Genomic DNA, 13,375 nt, shown 5'->3' on the forward strand with positions numbered 1-13,375 from the left:
GAATGGAACAATTTCATTTCAGGCAGAAGTTGGAAGCAGTCCATTGTGCACTCAACCATTTATTTGGATTTCATCAACTGTTCCAAGTAGTTGGTTGTGGCCTTCTCCAGCTGCAGAGCAAGACTCATCAACTCCTGGTTTTCAACATATTAAAAGGCAAAGTACATGCGAGCTTGAGGGAGATGCCATTGTTCATGGTAAATATTGGTTTATCAGTCATTTTCATGTTTTTGGATCATTAACTGAAAATAATCTAAGTTGACTAATGTCTTTAACTGTTTGCGTGATAAAGCTGATATTGGACCATAATTTTGCAGAAATTCTGAATCAGGAACATCTATTATATACATCCCTTTCTCAGACTAGATCAGAGGTTAGAATGGTTCAGTCACTTGTTCCAATTTGGGAGGTATGTTTTCTTGTTTCACGGTTTGTGCAAGTTTGCTTTGCACTGGAGGTATTATCTGTTACATATTAGGTCTCATGATTCTGTTCAGGAAGAGTATGCAAGATCTGGGATGCATGACACAGTGGGGATATCTGATCTTAGTAAACCATTACCTGCAGATGTTCTCAAAAGTCTTTTACCTTCCCTTGTATTTGAGGATCCACTCTCTAATTTGTATACCAGAGTGCAAAATCCTGAAATTTCTCAAGGTTCTCCTTCAAGGACTGACCAGAAGCTTGAGCCATGCATACAACCTTCTAGTGAGCTCAAGGAACATTTAGTTGACTCCTGCAGGTCTCAGGCAGAACGTCTGAAGGATCAGGATTCCAAAAACTCCAAAGATTCAATTTTGTTGCCATCCCCAGTTGGAGTTGGTAGTAGTTCATTACCTGTGAAAGACGACACTCTAGATAAAGTTGTATTTGGTGACAAGGATTTTCCATCATCTCAACTGACAGGAGTACAGGATTCGAAGGTAACAAAGAATGTTGATTTGTAAACTTTTTTATTGATAGAACATCTGATAATATTTATAGTTTATTCCAGTGACTGTTGTAAAGAGGGCTGTCGACCATGTTTTATTGTCAAGTTGTACACCCTTGCCGAGTTTGTTGACGAGATCTGCTCTTGTAGATGTAGATGAGATGTGTATTGGTGCTGCTGTTAATTTGTTTGTTCTCCATGTATCTATGGGCTACGTGAACAGCATGTGATATCTCGTATGCCCCAATCATCGGTTTTGGGTTAAAATCCCTAAGACTGCGTATATGTGAAGAACTTATAAATCAATTTATGCATCTTTATTTAGAGTCTTGTTCCCTATGTGAATGATCATCTCAAAGATGTTTGTAGTAGTCAATAAGCGGTTATTTGTGTTCAATATGTGAAAGAAGTGGCTATGTGGAACTCAAGGGAATAAAATAATTTTTTTTCTCTTTTGTTAATATTACTGAGTTCCACTTACAGGTGCCACATAAACAATTCTGTAAATTTTAAAACAAACCTAAATACAACTTAGGATCTTACTTTTTTCTGCCAAATAAGTATGACTCAATCCAAGGACTTAATTCCAACTTTATTTATGAATTTTAATGCAAATAATGTTCCTGAAAATTGCAATAAACCAAGCAATATTGATTGAAAAATAAACAAACATGCCTGGAAGACTTACTCGACTTTGCCTAGGGGGACATGATAAACTCCACACTCGATTACCCGACCGATGGTGCATTGCTTTGAACATATTGGCCATGCTTAATTCTTAGAGTTGGGTAGCACCCAAGCAATACCTCTTTTTCAGAATTGGGGTTTAGAGAGCATAGGCTAGATCTAGGATTTTCTAACCCTTTCGGACTCTTAGGGCATGCCACCTTAGTGGCACCACCCTTTCACAAAGTGGGTTGGGCGTGCCACCCCCTAGAGAGAGACTAGGGGAGAGAGAGAGAGGCAGAGAGAAATATGGAGGTGAGAGAAGGAGAGAGAGGTGCTAAGAAATCAGGTGGTTAGAATGAGGAGGGCTAAATAACTTTCAAGAGGTCCATGTATGCCTATCCGAATTAGAATTCCGCTTGGGGCCATAGGACTCCTAAGTAATATTTGAGGTTAGAGAGAGACAAATGTGAGTCATCCATATGAAAAATCAGCCATCATGATTTAAAGAGAAATCTAGGAATCTTATCCCCTGAATATTTGACTCACATCCACTTCTAGGCAATTTAGGATAAGACCAGTCAAATCTCATCCTCTATTTTGACTAGAATTTTCTTTTATCGCACAAAAAAATTGTTAATGTCAAAATGGTTTGGTCAAATTCAAAGTTTGAAGATTGAAATAATATATTTCGAATACAAAATATTCTCTACTCCCACAAAATATGCTCTCAAAATTTGTCTCAATGATTTTCTCAAGGCTTCCTCTAACAAAAATCTCTTTGAAATAAAAAAACATATAACACAGTTTTGAAATAAAGGGGCATGATCACCATGTGGGGCGTGTTGCTTTAGTTGGCCTCACGTGCCACCCCATATGGGCCCCCCATGCGTGGGGGGCAGGCCCCTATTCTCCCCCCACCCCACCCCACCCCCCCACTCCCAAAAAAAAAAAAAAAAAGCATAGGGGCTCCACTCAGCCCCAACAAAACAGAAAGGGGAATCCCATTATGCACAAGTATACATATCCCATGGAGGTTTGCTTCCTGGAATGGGGCTGTTATGTGTACATGTCGTGTGGAAGTTTGTTTTTAGCCCTTGCTCTAACAGGCCTACAAATCGTAGACAAGAGACCACAAAGTTCTCTTGGCCTACAAAACATCATTGGGCATCTCTCTGACATCAATAAGGGAGGACCCTTTAGAAACCCTCATTGGTAGTGCCATATGCCCAGGTGTAAGGGTTTTGGACACGACCAATGGTCATTAAACCACATAACCTTAGATCAATCAACCAATACACGCACTCCCACTTAAGTGCATATCCACTATAGTTTTTATTTACATGTTTTCATGGGCTTTAAAGGCTACAAAACCTGAACAAAATATCCTCGAAGTTACTTGTCTACTTCTGAAGCAGTAACTAGCTTCACATGTTTTTGTACATGTCTTCAGAAATATGTAGCCTGGGGTCTTATGTTTGCATTTAGAATGGTATGGGCATCCTTCCTTAATTAAAATTGTTAAGCTTACAATGTTCAATAAGGAAGTAACTCAAATCTTGAGCTTGTCCTCACTTCTTACCAACCAAGAATTATATCTTTTAGGTGGTAGATGTTGAAGACCTTGGGCTTCTACAGTGGCTTGCTTCTTCTCAGGCACTAGAGGATCTTAGCACTGATGATGAACTCATTCATGAGACTATATTGAGTCCTTTGTTGCCTAATACAGCATTAGAGAAGGTTTTGGAGAAAGCTCATACGGATTATGAGAGTGAGTCCCAAAAGGAATGCCAGGATATTCTTGATTCAGTTGATATACAGAAATTTGAGGATTTGAACCAACAAGCCTTGAACTCTGATTGTCAAAATCATTCGAAGACTTTGAGAAATACGATTCCTCAAATTGATGGTTCATCAGATGATCAGCCTTTGCATTCAAGGTCTGGCTGTCCATCTAAAGCACCGAATGAAAGTGGAACCAGGAGGAATGCTGAAGGAGATAGCAGTGCGGGTGTGGCTGGTGCAACTAAAAATCATCCTAAATGGTGCCCCTTACCTTTTTCCCCTGATGGAAATGTTCATGAAAAGTTGCATTCTCCTTGTGATCAAGATAATCATACGGGCTCATCTTCTGGAAGTGAAGCTGGTAAACCTTGCGATCCTTCTTTGTATTCGAAATATACAAAGGATCTAGACTTTAAACCAGGAAGGAAGTTAACTGAATGTTCAATGAGGGACCTAATGCGGAGGAAGCGTAATTCTCGAAGTGAGCCATCTGAGCTTTACAATTCCAGATCTTTTAAAAGGATGGTTTCAGGGGAGGGTCCAAATGAGGAGAAATTCCTATCCCTTGCAGAGTCTGTGGATGCTGGAAATTGCAACTGGGCAAATGAAAAAGTTGTTGCCAAATCACCTTGCCTCAACCAGTCAATTGTAATTCCTGAACAGAGTAAAGATGCTGATACATCCCACACGAAGTTAGGCTCTAATGTCACTGAATTGTACCCTGTTAATCACATCTTGCCCAGATACATGCCATTGCCATTTTCAGCATTAGGTGGAAGCAAAAGACAAGTGGAAGACACGAGAGAAGGGCTTATTGGACAAAGCTACGGGCCGGTTGTTCCAGCTAAAGCTGCAGAAACAGATAGTCTTGATTGCATTAGTGGAAAAACTCAAGAAGGCTGTATTGATAAGGCGGATAAATTTGGATCAAGCTTTCATATTGATGTGAATGCACCATTGGGAAAATATGTCCTTCCTGGAAAACATGGTGAAGAGAAGTCCCATGAAGAATTTATTGTACGAACCTTTAACTGTAAGCCCCCCACTGTTAATTGTATAAAAAGACAACATAGGGTGAACTGTGATGTGCCTTCCTTGCATTGTCTTGATTTGGATGAGATGCCAGATGGCATTTCTGATGATCCATTAGCATGCAGCTCTGTTCTGCCAAAGGGTGAGTTCACTGCTCCAATTTCTTTTGCTTCTGTTTCTCGCTTTGTTTTCTTTTTGACTCCCTGTTTTCATTCTTGGCAGACATGATTTTGATCATTATTTTCATTCATTTGATATGATAACCAACTTAAATGATGAGTACCCTCTATTATTTGTGCCTTAGAAAGTGTATCAGGGAGTGATGTATTTTATGATATCTTTGTTGTGTGGCTCTCTTTTCTAGCTCTATCATTTTCTTCTTATCTCACACTTCTTTGTTATGCCTTTGTAAGAAATCTCTAATTTTATTTTAATCTCTTACTTCTCTTGTTGATAAAATATTATTGATTAAGAAAGGAAAGTGATGCTGGTTGCGGTAACTGCCACATGTACCTATCATTACTTCATGTCACATTGTATTGATTTAGTTATGGAGCATCTGTGTTAACCTTAAGGCCTGGAAATGTCTTCAGCACCTCTTATGTTAGTTATGCTTATGCTGTGTAATTTTTTGGGATACGCTCTTTTCTTAGTAGTCTCGGCCATCCATTTAAACCAAACCCATCCCATTTAAAGATGAATGGTCTTAATTATATAGATGAGTGCTTTCACTAAAAAAGTTGGTGTGAAAACCAGCTCTGTTGATTTATTTTATTAGCTTCAAGACGGCACCAGCTCATATATTGAGTGAGAAGTACTCTGGACCAATCCAATCCGGTGGGCTTTTGTGGTAGCCATCATCTTAGGCCCCATTTTGGACGGCTTAGTAGTCTTATCAAAGAAACAACCCTAGTTACTTTAAGGGCAACCTTAAAAACTGTTGTCTTCACTCTTAAGAAGCAGTTCTCATATAATTGAAGGCCCCCACCCTTCCCAAAAAAAAAGGAAGGGGGGTGGTGGTGGTGGTGGTGGTGGGGGGTGGGAATATGATAGAAGTCATCCATTTTTTGGGAATAGAGGAAAAAGAAGTGCCTTTTTTTTTGGGTTAGTCTTGGGTGTTTCGGTGGTGTTTTTGCAGTATGCAGGGTTAACAAAAAATAGGGTCCCCAATGAGTTGTGGCGGGCCAGGCTGGGAAGCTGTCACTCTTAAATGGGTGTAAAGAAAAATTTAAAAAAAACAGAGCTATTGATTGAAAAAAAAGATGTATTCATATGCGGCCATATTATTTAGGCATGTGGTCATTGTCTTGTGATATAAATGCTCACTTAATACGGCTCGCTTGTTTGAAAGCAGTTTTAAAATTTAGAGCATGCAACAACTTTGCTGACTGTTTCCTAGTGCTTCTTTCCTATGGAGATTTGGAATATTATTATATTCATATTTGAAGATAGATAAGAAATCATTCTCATCTACTGGAGGAAATGAAACCCCTTATGTGTGATTTATAATTGATGAGAATTTGTCAACTGTGCATGCCAATGTTCTTGGGGAGCTTGGACCTGGATTTGGACCTGCCTGTTGGGTAAGTGTAACAGACAGGTTTATCATCTTTTTCCCAAAACCATAGTTCGAAAATTTGGCTGCTTGGCCACCTGGCCGCCTAGGCGGTGGGGAGGCCAAAACGCCTTGGTGGCACCTAGACGGCTCACTTAGGGGCCATGTGTCTTGGTGTCCGCATAGGCGGCGCCTAGCCCGCCTAGGGCAGGTGCCTATGCAGTGCCCCACGATAGGGTGAGGATGGAAAAATGCCCGTGGCCAGGGGCATTTTTGAGATTTCCCCCCTAAAAACGAGGGGGGTGGGGTGGGGTAAGGGTCTGGGAGGATATTCTAGTCCCCTAAAATCCCTCTTGTGCATACTAGAGAGAAAAACTCTCAAAAAACTTGGCATTTGAGATATTTTGCTAGATTGAAAAAATTTCAACTTTTCTAATTTCTTGTGAAAACTAAAGGAATACTTTGAGATAGTTTTTGGAGCTTGGATAAGAGGACTTTTGGCGTCCAAAGATCATCAGCTTGGCCCGATATTAGTTTCATTTTGAAAAGGTTAGTGTATTACATTATTGTAATTCGGGTTTTGTATTTTTTTGGTATAATGTATTAAGGTTTTGTATTTTTCTTTTATATTGTGATTTGAATCATTTGATATTCTTTTACTTTTTTATTTCTTTTAGAATAATTTTACATGTTTGTAGTTGGGAGCTTGAAATGTTCTGTGAATATTTTGCGGTTTGAACCTATATCGAATTCATTTTGAAAAGCTTAGTGCAATACAATATATATGTATATATATATATATATATATATTCAAATTTTGTATTGCACTAAGCTTTTCGAATTTTGTATACATATATGTGTGTGCGTGCGTGTAGTGTAGGCTTATTACGAAACCGGTAAGGACGTGCGATTTGGTTCAAGTGGAAGACTCTGGAAAGCCCTAAAGGACATGGATAGAAGTAGTACGAAAATATATGGTGACTTTTGGTTTTACTGAGGGTATGACGCCCTTGATAGAGAAGAATGGAGGAACATGATTCATGTTGTCGATCCCAAATAATTGGGATAAGGCTTGGATGCTGCTGCTGTTGATGATGATAAAGTGTGATGTTTTGATTTTTTTTTTTTTGTTTTGTTTTTGTTTTTAATATTTTTACATGTTATTTGTTTGTTTTTATTGTTTGTTATTTTTACATGTTATTTTTTCTTTTCTTTTCTTTTTTTTTGGATATTTCTACAAGGAACTCTCTCCTTTTGGGGGGAGGGTTTTGGGGTTGGGGGTGTTTGTTGGGGGTTTTGGGTGGTGAGTGTGAGTCCTTGTTCCTAGGCGGCCAGGACCCCAAACTGCCTAGGCGGCTGCATTCAACTTCTTTAACATTGCTCAAAACTAATGTAACGAATCATAAAAAAAAACAATTGTATACAATAAAAAACTTCACGGAAATTGCAACTATTATTTGTGCAACTGAGGCCTTGACATGCAATAAAACTAGAGACTTACTTGTTTTCTATGTGCAACTGAGGCTGTGCATGGAATTTGGGTTGGTAGATAGCGTAAGAGGTTAAAAAACGGATCAGTGACTTGTATTGGCCATCTAAAAAATTGGTCCAAACAGCAGATTGGTGGTCTAGATCGGCAATCCGACCGAGTGAGTCGGCCAATACAAAAAATTTATAAGTAGAGAACAACAAAATTTGAAAAAAATATTAAAAAATAAAAGGTGGGGTTTGGTTCTCGCTGGTTCTCTGACAGAATTGGCTGGTTCTACCAGAGAACTGGCCAGAAGTATTATTTTTTTCAATTTTTTTTATTCTCTATTTTTTTTTGTGAGTATACTGTTTCCTGATGTTTGGTGGGAAACGGACCAGTCCCATTGATTAGCATCCGGATTGGGCGATTTCGATCTGGATTACCGTTTTTTAAAACCTAAATACCTTATGGAATAAAAGAAATGGATGAATGTTCGGCGTAAGAAGTTAGAAACCATGAAAAGGAATGATTAATGTATCATGTTGATATGATAAGCACATGATTTGTGTGCATCTTTGAATCTAATAGAAATTTGAACTTAATTTCAAAACTTACCAAGCTGATCCGAGATCTCATTTATATCCTAACTTGCAAAAAGTTTCTTTCCTTGGATAGCTATGCCTTACCTAGTTGAAGTATATAAATTGAAAGCTTTTTTATGGCATTTAGTTCTTGGCTGTGAGCTAATTGTAATTGTGTTGAAGAATTTGATTATACTTAAATGGCTGGTTTCTGATTTTATGTTCAATTGGATGAATTGCTTGATTTTTTGAAAATTTCTCCCAAAATTTTTATACGAAGGTTTTTCTGATGTTTTAGAGGTATAGTGTGGCCCTTGGTATTTCCTTTGCATTTTGTTTTGGGGTCTTTCTCTGACTTATGGCATTACGTGCTGTCATGGGCAGCAAATGTTATCTTTCATGCTTTTTTAATATGACTGCACATACTGAAAATTGAACTTCTCTGGTAATTGCTATTGTTAATGTTGCATTTCTTATGGTAAGAAAATATCACTGCTCAAAAATTTGGATCATTTCTCTTAATTGTCAAAATGTGTTTGATATAAAGATATACTTTAGAATTCAGCTGGACTCTTTCTCTGTTTTGTGTTTTTGAGGTTTGTCATTTACCTGTTTATTTGATAACCCAAGGAAAAGCTCTTCTTGGTTGCTATAGGGTTCTAATCAACTTTATTTCTTGTCTGATATGCATGCATTTGCAGATGGAAAGGGGCATGTGGATAGCCTTCTTCCATATTTTATTGTAGATGTAGATGGCCCGAAGGAAGTTTCTAGGATATCAAACATGGATGTTGATGTTTTTGGTGTCAATCGAGCACTGGATACTATAGTTGGTCTTCCTGTCTATTATCAGAATGATGGTTCCGTCTTATTCTTGTTAACTCCTGCATTGTCACCACCTTCTCTGGCTCATGTTCATCACTGGTTGTTGCAAGTCAAAGATCAAAATGTGAAGGTCGAGGATGTGGGTATGATTATGACAAGACTATCATGTTAGTTGCAGATATACACCATTTTAGTTTGTTTCTGAATGTGTGAATTTCAGGTACAAGCAGAGAGAAATTTACAACAGTGATGGAGGTCTTGGAGGCAACTTCCCCAATGAACATGACAGATTTAAGTCTTGGAAAGAATAATAGTCATCCAAATCGCCTTACAGCTTCTGATGCCAAAGAAATTCCAAATGCTTGTGCCAGTCACCTGGAATGCCCTCATAAAAGCTACTCTGAGATGTCTCCTGATACCAGCAAATCCTCAAAACCAAGCCATTTACCTGATCAGTTAAGTGAGGAACATCATGAAAAGCCTTTGGCACAACATGTAGAGTGTCAAACTAATGTCAATAATATGAACCTGGCCTTCAAAGAAGCGCACAAGAAAGAAAAACATGTTGACATTTGGCAGGAAGTTTCACAGATTTCAGGCCCATCTGCAAAATCAAAGCTGACTCCTCTTAGCCAAATTGGTTTTCGTGATCCTGCACGTTTTGGTGCTGGCCAACAGCTAACCCTGTTCAGTGTGGAGGTAGAAACAACATATTTTCCCCTTCAAAGCCAGGAGTTGTGAATGCAGAGCTGTTCATTCCCATAAAATTATTAACTTGTTTTCCATTGGTATTTTGTGCTTTTGAAAATCCAGGCAGGCTTGGAAATTGATTTGAGATATTCTTTGTTAGCTTCATCTTGGCAGGAGACTACTATGAGACATCTACGCACTGTAATGTTTTGTTAGTAGTTGAAGATAAAGTTCCGAATTGTCTCCTCCCTCTCCACCATCAGTTTCATGGTGTTTAACCGTGGTTTTAGCTGGTATTGTGGAATAGAGGTCTTTGATGTTATTTAGTAACATGTATCCTGGTTAACCCTTTTTACTGGTGTTTGTACCTTCATGTTGGGATCTCTCGTTAGGGGACGCAAAATTGGTTTTGATATAATTTGTGAATTGTCTTCCAATCTTTTGAAATTTATTTCAGAGTGGGATCCATTCTTGAGTGGACTACTCACTGGTCTATGTACCTTTTTATTCTAGTTTGGTCAGTGCTATCTGCTTTTCTTTTCTTTGTGTAGTGGTTATCATGTGACTGGATTCGGTTCTTAGCTCATGGTGTTAGTGGTTGTTGCTCCCAGTTACGCTGGTTGTGATTGTCCAATATTTCTGACCAGTTGTGTGACCTGTCTCTGTATATTTATCTTGTATTTTTCTTTTCTAGATATGATATGTTTTAAAGAAATTGTAGTCGTTATCCTTACTGGAAGCTTTGGTACAATTCTGTCAGTTTGCAGTTTATGTTCAAAACTTTTCTGATAGTTGGGTGCATTTTACTACAAGAGCATGCTATTTATCTTGAAGAGCACTGGTAGAGATGTTCCTAGACCAATAAATAGATGGACATTTTTGGTCTTTCTGTCACAATTTTCCCCCGACTATCTTATACCAGGGGTCTTTGTCATTCATTTGTTTCTTTAATTACTATACTGGTCATACAATAATACAGCTGTCTTTGGTTTGAGGCTATTCATTCATGTCATTTTGCATTCTCAATAGCTGTCTCCATAAGTACAGTAGATAGCTTTCTTGAAATTTTTTGCATCTAGTGGCATGAGGTTGGAGTGATGATGATTACTTTTGGTAACCTTCTTAATTAGAGTGTGGTTTGTGGGACAGGTCCTTGCCGAATCAAGGGGAGACCTTCGACCTGATCCCCGGTATGACCCTATCAATGTCATAGTGATCGTGATTCAGGAGGATGTTGATCAAGGGGTACAAGTGCATGTTATTTTGTGGGATAAACATGGAAAATCATGTACGAGGTACGTTCACTTAAGTTTTCTGGCTAGTACTTGTTTGCTGACTGCTACTTAGCATGAGGTATGTTGAGGATGCGAATATTAATTTTCTTTATCATGTTTGAAAAAATTTTCATTGATAATATTGATTTACTGGATGAAAAGACTTCTGAATGGTCTACTTTCTGCTCTCTATACTTGCATATTACTTTGCATGTCATCTAGAATGGATGGCAAACTGTAAAATTGCAATTCTGTCATGGATACATGGTGGACAAATTATATTTCCTACTTGTGATTTAGGATTTGATGATACCATGGTTTTTTTCCTTTTTCTTGAAAATGGTGACAGTGTATTAATGAGTACAGATAATCACAAAAAGGAACACATGAGAAGTGAGTGGTAGGCAGCCTAGAAGCCAGGTGCTCGTGTACAAAAAATGCTTTAATATACGCAAAAAAGAATGAACAACAACAAAAAAGAGAGGTTGGCCACCTACATATCAGGCGTTCAGTCACTCGTGCAAGCGCCATTTGGGCCATGGTTGATGGGTAGAGAGGAAAGGAGAGAGGAAGGGTGGGGAAAGCTGCCCACTTGCACAGGACTTCTGGGGAGTGCATCTGTCAAAAGATAAGTGGAGGCCACCCGCAAGCCAGGTGTTCAGCCAAGGATTTTAAAAATTTTGTGGAGGCCAACCATAAACCAAGTTCTCTGCCATGGGGGTTAGGGATAGAGAAGGAAGTGAGGAAGAAGTAATAATGAAGAGGAGAAAAACAAAGCAACTGATAAACAAGAAACTCTGAAATCAAGCTCAAAAGATTCGTGGGGGCCCTAAATTGGCAGCACCTGCCTTGGCTAAAGTGTCCGCCTCCATGTTAGCCTCCTGCCAAATATGATGGAAGCTGACTCAAAGTTGCCTGCACGAATGAGGGGGTTGCACTTGCAATCATGGTTAACTAGCAGAATTCCTGTTATATTTTAAAAAATGAGGGGGTTTGCACTTGCACTCAAGTGAATTAGTGCAATATAACTGATTAACCACAAAGCACAATGCTTATTCTTATTAATTGTAATGCTTTTGTCTAGCTTTTAATGCTTTTGGTCTACCTTTGAATTCTTTTCTGTTGCCTCTCAGTGTGTGGATGATGTTGGAGCATGTTAAGTTTATTCAGATGCCATTGAGGCTAACTAAATATTGTCAATTATGCGTGAGAATTTGTGCATAGATGCAGTGTATATAGGATATACATATGTATATCTTGTTTTTTTTTAATCTGAGATATGCATATGTATATCCTTTTTTGCTTTTATTAACCTGGTACACATTTATGCTTATACATGTATATAATGTGCATAAATACGACAACTAAGTCATTCTACATCATAAACTATGATTGGCTTCAAAAAGAGAATTTAGTGAGCTGCTTGAATTTCTGTTTGTCCTATATATCTCGTGATCAAAATTGTTTTTGCTCGTTCTATTTGTGCTGCAGAAATTTAGATAAATTATCTGGTGGCAATCTGGTTGTGACAACAGAAGAAAAAGATCTGTTCAATTATTTTATGAAGTTAGTGTACTCATTTGATCCTGACATCATCATGGGTTGGGAAGTCCAAAGTTCTTCACTTGGATTTCTAGCTGAAAGGGCCGCCAACCTTGGAATTCCTTTGCTTAAGCATATTTCTCGGACACCTATGGTTGAAACAAAAAATTTAATGGGAGAATCAGAGGACCTTAAAAGTAACACATCAGATATATTGCTCCAGGATGACTTTCCTACTGATGCAGTAGTCCTTGAAGATGCAATAATTAGTGATGAATGGGGCCGTACTCACACTAGCGGCGTCCATGTTGGTGGGAGGATTGTGTTAAATCTTTGGCGAATAATGCGTAATGAACTTAGGCTTGGTATGCACACCCTCGAAGCTGTAGCTGAAGCTGTTTTAAGGCGAAAAGTTCCATCCTTTCCATGGAGAATATTGTCTAGCTGGTTTTCTAGTGATTGTGGAGGAGCAAGATCCCATTGTATTGAACATCTCACAGACAGGGCAAAGCTTAATCTCGAGATAATGGATCAACTTGACATGGTCTGTTTGCAACATCCATTTTGCTCCTGATTTGTGCTAATGTTTTCTTGTTCTATCCAACTTTCCATACCATCTTGCATATTTAGTTTGGGTTGATTACTAGGGATGGTTTTGACCTCCTACTGTAGTGGTTGAACCAATTGTTACATCCATTGAGAAGTTCTATTCAACAATGTGATTCTAGTGTTTTATTTAATAGTTTTATTTAAGAGTGTGACCCAGAGGCAGTTCTGGATTTTTTACTTTTTCTAGTCAATGATGTCTAGATGCTTGTGATTTAATCTGCTGAAAGACTCAAAGAGTCCATATTCCTCTGGATCATGCCTAATCTTTTGCGGGTTTCTTTATTCATTTAAAATATCTTTGATCTGTTTACTTGTATCTATCCAGGCCAGTCAGTGGTTTATATCTTGACCTTTCATTTTTTTTTATTGGAAATAACACTAAAAATGGTCAAACCGCCTTACAAAATCATTAAG

General features: G+C 38.4%; 1 protein-coding gene across 18 annotated transcripts in view; it reads left to right on the forward strand.

Moving 5' to 3' along the window:
- Nucleotides 1-13,375, forward strand: part of REV3 (recovery protein 3) — a 43,450-nt gene that overhangs the window by 19,656 nt on the left and 10,419 nt on the right. For 9 of the 18 annotated variants that reach the window (XR_016050045.1, XM_020674138.2, XM_020674139.2 and 6 more), the window contains 8 exons: nucleotides 23-197; nucleotides 318-409; nucleotides 498-923; nucleotides 3,203-4,556; nucleotides 8,723-8,989; nucleotides 9,067-9,545; nucleotides 10,686-10,831; nucleotides 12,302-12,896. Coding sequence is in view for 14 of the 18 variants with exons in the window: in XM_020674138.2 (XP_020529797.2) it covers nucleotides 23-197; nucleotides 318-409; nucleotides 498-923; nucleotides 3,203-4,556; nucleotides 8,723-8,989; nucleotides 9,067-9,545; nucleotides 10,686-10,831; nucleotides 12,302-12,896 (3,534 nt within the window). In the remaining 4 variants the exon portion in view is untranslated. Of the gene's footprint in view, nucleotides 1-22; nucleotides 198-317; nucleotides 410-497; nucleotides 924-3,202; nucleotides 4,557-8,722; nucleotides 8,990-9,066; nucleotides 10,076-10,685; nucleotides 10,832-12,301; nucleotides 12,897-13,375 lie in introns of those variants that run through there. The other 9 variants (XM_088859318.1, XM_088859317.1, XM_088859320.1 and 6 more) reach the window with 7 other exon arrangements.

The sequence above is a fragment of the Amborella trichopoda genome, chromosome 2 (assembly GCF_054954075.1).
Source record: "Amborella trichopoda isolate Santa Cruz 75 chromosome 2, AtrichopodaSantaCruz75HAP2 v2.0, whole genome shotgun sequence".
NCBI classification, from domain to species: Eukaryota; Viridiplantae; Streptophyta; class Magnoliopsida; order Amborellales; family Amborellaceae; genus Amborella; species Amborella trichopoda.